Source organism: Eucalyptus grandis, chromosome 6 (genome assembly GCF_016545825.1).
Source record: "Eucalyptus grandis isolate ANBG69807.140 chromosome 6, ASM1654582v1, whole genome shotgun sequence".
In the NCBI taxonomy this organism is placed as follows: Eukaryota; Viridiplantae; Streptophyta; class Magnoliopsida; order Myrtales; family Myrtaceae; genus Eucalyptus; species Eucalyptus grandis.
Window position 1 is genome coordinate 37,126,663 of NC_052617.1, and position 5,825 is coordinate 37,132,487.

At 41.6% G+C, this 5,825-nt stretch overlaps 1 protein-coding gene and 1 pseudogene across 1 annotated transcript; both read left to right on the forward strand.

Moving 5' to 3' along the window:
- The first annotated feature begins 424 nt into the window (after positions 1 to 424).
- On the forward strand, positions 425 to 2,239 carry LOC104449524 (gibberellin-regulated protein 9). Its single transcript, XM_010063705.3, is given in 5 exon segments — positions 425 to 586; positions 785 to 835; positions 1,306 to 1,372; positions 1,806 to 1,913; positions 1,916 to 2,239. Coding segments are annotated over 5 exon segments (348 nt in total). The 5' UTR covers positions 425 to 535; the 3' UTR covers positions 1,987 to 2,239.
- A 1,514-nt stretch (positions 2,240 to 3,753) lies between these two features.
- On the forward strand, positions 3,754 to 4,805 carry LOC104451947 (annotated as a pseudogene).
- Positions 4,806 to 5,825: the final 1,020 nt, after the last annotated feature.

The following is a 5,825-nucleotide window of genomic DNA, read 5'->3' on the forward strand; positions in this document are numbered from 1 at the left end:
GTCTCCGCATGACAGTGTGAAGCTTTTCAAGGTCCGACCCGTGCGAGCGGCGGACCGCACTCGGCCGGATAGGGTTCCGAAAAGGACGGGCGAGAGAGAGATTCGCGATCGCCATTGAAGCTTGTCCCAGTTGGTGATTCGGTGAACCAGCTAAGCGAAAAGCACGGGGACGTATGGCTTTGAGACAAGTTCACGAGCTGTGTTTTGGCGGAGGGACCAGTCACGCATGCAGACACCCACCGGCCTATCCAAAGAATCATCACAGCTGGGCTAGCTCACGCTAAAGCGAAACGACAACGGAGATGAGTGAAAAATTAAAAGCGAGAAGCTTCCAAAAAAGCTTTGTCCATTTTCTCTCCGTGCACTCATCCTCCTCTACTTTTTGCGATTTTTCCCTTGCGACATACGTCGTGCGTTCGCATGTGATTCTCTGCCGAGGACAAGGACTCGAAGCCCCCATATAAAACCGCCCCCGTCGCGACTTGGCGTTGAGGCGTCTATCCACACCGCAGATCCTTTCCTTTCGGTTTACAAGATGAAGATGAAGCTCTTTCTTCTTTTTGTAGCCGCCATCCTTTTGTTCCAGGTACGTTCTCTCTGCGGCTCTCGCACCTGGTCCTGACGTTCCCAGGAATTGTTCTCCGATGAAGAACGTGCAATCATTAGTCTGTAATTGACGGACGTCTCTGTTATTTTGATGATGTTTTGGTTTCATCAAGACTTCAACATGTCCCCATTTTATCGACTCTGATATTTTGGTGTCTGCGTTATGTACTTGTTCTAGGCTTTTGCAGAGGCTTCGTCGGCAACTGATGCCAGCCGTGCTGTCGCTAGTGTGAGTTCAATCACTGCTTCTTACTCCATTCGTATATGTTTCTTCTCATCCTTTCCAATAATAAAGAAGAGATTTTGCTTTTGTTGTTCTGCAGCAACCATACAATATACTTGTTCTGGGCTTTCGCCTGTATATTTTCGTATAAATCAAACCTTTTTTGATATTTGAAGATCAAAATGTAAAGTGAGGCCAGAAAGAAAGGAGGATTAAAAACTCAGATGAAGCTCATTCCAAATATACCATCTCTAATTTTAGTGTCAAGTACTTCCAAAGCAAATTTAAATATTCTTTTCTTGGCATGATTAGCTAGAACGTAGACACTTAATCACTGAACGAAATCCGAATTTAACAATGGTTTTCTCAGACAATTTTTTACGTGCGCTCATCTGATTCTCTTTCACGAAAGATGAAAAAACGAAAAGACAAAATGGCTTGACGGCGTGTCTTTTGCTTCGACCGCCCTTTTGCAGATGAACGGAGGAGGGAGTGAAAGTACCAACATCGACAAACAACATCAACATCATCCTCGCAAGATCAGTAAGTTTGATGGCACCAACAAACCCGACACCATTACTTGGAAGATGCTGTGTACAGATGATGATGTATCGATGCGTGCATAACCACAGAAAACGATAAAGAGCAACTGTATATGCTTGTATATGCTGCATTAACAGCATATACATAGCCATAAAAATTAGGAGCATTTCATACGCGGTGTTTCTGTAAGGAACACCGTTAATGGAAGGTTTTGTTTTCGCAAGTGGCCTTAAGATCATAGCATGTTTATACTTAATTAATAACCATGATAACGTGCACGGTACACAAGTCATAACTGAGACCGCCATCTGGGGAAGTAAGACTTTCCAAATGTTAGTAAGCCGCAATGAAACCGTCTATAGGTCCTTCATGTGTAGTACGTACATCAGCACTTGCACAATTTGATTGCCGGTTTCATGATGTCTTCACACAGACTGCAGCTACGCGTGCGCGAGGAGATGCAGCAAGTCGTCACGCAAGAATGTGTGCCACAGAGCGTGCAAGACATGCTGCGCGAGGTGCCACTGCGTGCCCCCGGGACCTATGGCAACAAGAACGCCTGCCCGTGCTATGCCAGGCTCAAGACCCACGGAAACAGACCCAAATGCCCTTGAGATAGCAGCTCTCAACGTGTTTGTTCTTGGTTCTTACCCAATTTAATATACGTGCTGTGTAATAATGTGAGTTGAGCTCTCCCTGATTTGTAGAGTGCTTTTGTTTTGCTGTGAATTGTCTTCTATTTGATTGATGATGCCATCAATAATCAAAATCGTCCTTCTTTTCATTCCTTGTGCTGTACTATATGGCCCATTGATGCTTCCCCCGGTTTAGAAACATGTTTTACATATATATTGATGAGATTACTCAGATTTCCCTCAATTTTTCATATTTATCGTGATAGTGTGTATACCTCATTTGATTGTAGCATGTCATTCTCATTTTCAGTCACTACTAATATCCTTCTCTCGACATCGGTTCTCAACATCATTTGCTGATGATGACGTCGGCATCCTCATCATGCAGCCACGCCGACGTGTTGTCGCATAATCTGTACCACAGCCATTTCAACCTATTATCTAGCAGGCCACCACGCGGATATGTCAACTTATTGTCTCGTAGCTTGCACATATCAGCCGTTTCTGTCGCGAATTGGAATTTCCACACAATTTGAACCTCAACTGAAAAATAGTTTAACCTCAAATTATGTACACAATTATATATAATTCAATTTTGCAGTACAAAATATGCACCTCTACTTTCATTGCGCACTTTGATCCCATCATCAAAGAGATCTTCGGAAATGTTAATATGAAGGCTGCAAAACTCCGAACTCGGCCAATGTGTAAAATAATTTAGGGTAAATCTGAGCTCAGTAAATGAACTCTTTGAGTTTAAGTAGGAGATCGTTTCACAACCCGACCCAAGAGCACAATACCGGAATAACAACCAACAAGTTATTAGATATCACTCATAGAAATTATTGTAATTTAAGAAATGTCATTCATCATTTGGCTATAGTACAGTATATATCAAACTTATTCTTTAGTCAGTTTTGTATTCATAATGGAATGTTTCAATACACGAGAAGTCCTAGATGTATCATACATGATTAAAGTACTTGTAATCAATCCAAATATAACATATTAAACATTTCATCTTAAATGAGCATGCATCATAGCATAAATTCATAAATAGGTCAAAAGCCATATCTTCAACCACATTCAAAATTTTTACTAGAGACGAAATTACCATGCTCTTGATAAATAATAATTATTAAAATTAAATATGAGGCCCCCTCCTGATTTAAGGCTAGTGCTTGCCTTCTTCTTCTTTTTTTCTCTTTTTTTTTTTTTTGGGGTTTTTTCATTTCTTTCTCATTTGAAACAAAATTTGTTTACTTCTTCTCTGAAAAATAGTTTATTTGGCGGATAGTTAATTGATATTTGTATATTTATTTTTTTTATCGGGAAGATATTATTAAAAATATAACTTAGGCACAAGTGAGAGGAGGATAATCTTTAAGTAAAATTAAGAATGGGCACACAGGATAATATAGTCAATTTAATGTCATAGGGGTGTTAAGAGCTAGGGGTGGGAATTGGGCGAGCCTTAAAAAAAAAAAAAAAACTTACTAATTTTTCCTTTTACTTATATTTATTTCATTGCCACTCACACACATCTGGATAAAATTTGTGTCCATCTTTATCCTGGCTATATCTTTCCCTATAATCTATCTTTGGCTATTTTAATCTCTGTTCGCTGCTCATACTGCCAAAATTGGGCGAATGCGATGAGTATAAATCACTGGGCATCTCTTCATCGTTTCATGTACTTCTCCTTTAGCTTACTTCAACGTTTTACGCTCTTGGTCTCTCTTCGCCATGGCTATTTACAAGGTCTTTCTCATATTGGCTATGGCGGGGGTAGTTTCTGCCATAGACAGCAATTGGTACGATGCACGTGCAACTTTTTACGGTGACATGGGGGGTTTGTGGTCAAGAAACCATGGGTACGTAAAATCTCTAAGCAAGGAGAAGAGCCTCGCCCTAATCTTATTATCCTTTCTTGCACTCCCTCCCGGGGATCTATATACAGATATACAATTAGCCTATTTCATGATGTTTATTGTTTTGTCTCTCCTTCATGGCCATTATTTGCAGAGGGAGCTTGTGGATATGGAGATCTTCACAGACAAGGATAGGGACTACATAGCGCAGCACTGAGCACAGCCCTTTTCAATGACGGACTTAGTTGCGGCGCTTGTTTCGAGATCTATTGTCATGACTCAAAATGGTGCACACCGAACGCCGGTCCAATCTTAGTCACCGGAACAAACCTTTGCCCTCCGAACTACACTAAGACGCATGACATATGGTGCAACCCTCCGCAAAAGCATTTCGACCTTGCTATGTCCGTGTTCACGAAGATCGCATACTATAAGGCCGGAGTCATCCCCGTTCGCTATCGCCGTATCTTGTTTCCCAAGCAAGGAGGAGTCAAGTTCATGATTAAAGGAAATCCGTACTTTACCCTCGTCTTAGTCTACAACGTCGGTGGTGCCGTCGACGTGCATGCCATGAAGATCAAGGGCTCAAACACACCATGGATTGCAATGACTCGTAACTGGGGGCAAAATTGGCAGACTGATATTGTTTTAACGGGCCAAAGCTTGTCATTCCAAGTCACTTTAAGTGACGGGACCACGTTAGAATTTGATAATGTGGCAACTGCCGGATGGCAATTTGGGCAGACATATGATGGGGAAGGAATTTCTAGTTTGTACCATTTTTCATTCACGTGCTTGTATTTTGTTGTTTATAGGGATCGGAGAGTTGATTTCAAGTTCATTTTTGCAGTTGTAAGAAAGTTGTGCAATCCCATCGTCTCCATTTTCGCTTTCCATTGTCTATCTGTAAATCTTACTGGCATTTAAACACGTTCATTTTGATTTCGATTGATCTATTATCGGAAAGTTCACGGTATACACATGTTTTTTCCAAGTCGTGCATCAATAAAAAAATTGTTTGAGATATATGTTTTCTACCATTATCATTATTTTTATCACACGACAACTATGATTGGACGAGGGAAAATTGGTTTAGAATGCACCGAACTCATTTTTTTTCCCCTTTAGCTTGTAAAGCTAATTTTTCTAAGTCAAATCCTTGGCTAGAGTTTAGGAAAAATTATGACTCTCAACCTTTATTTATTTCAAGGAAAATATTTTTCTAAAAACATTTTCCTCATTTTTTGCCGTTTGGATTTTCCTAGTCAAAAGAAAACATATGCACAACTTAAAAAAAAAAAAAAATCCTCAAAAAATTGTAAATCATTTTCAAAATATGACTAGATATCAGATCTTACAACGAAAACTCTAGTATCTCAATGCTCATTCCCAAGTCTCTAGCATTCATGACCGGTCCTTGACACAGTACCTGGGCTCAAGTCCATTAAGATTGGGCCCATGACCCAAGTGCTTGTGGTTAGGTCTCTAGCACCCACACCTATCTCCATCTTGGTCAGGCTCGGGACCCCGATATCAATACCTGGGTAACGCCCAAGTCCAAGTCCATTAAGCCCGAGCCTGAGGCCCCAATGCCCATGATCAATGCCTTAATGCTCGAGCCCAGTTCCACAAAGGCCAAGCATAAGACCTTGATGCTCATGCCCGAATTCCTCATGCCTTGGTCCACAAAAACAGTGCTCGGGTCCTCGATGTCTGTGCTTGAATCCCCCGCACTTGGGCTCGAATCATTGAGGCTCGGCATCGAACCCCCATGGTTGAGCCTGAGTGTTTGATACCCATGCCCGGGTTCCTAACACCCACGCCTGGGTCTATAGAGGCTAGGCTTAGGACCCCAATGCCCATACTTGGATCCCCCACACCCAAGCCCTAATCCAACAAGGCCATGGCTTGAGACCTCAGTGCTCATGCTCGAGTCCATTGAGATCA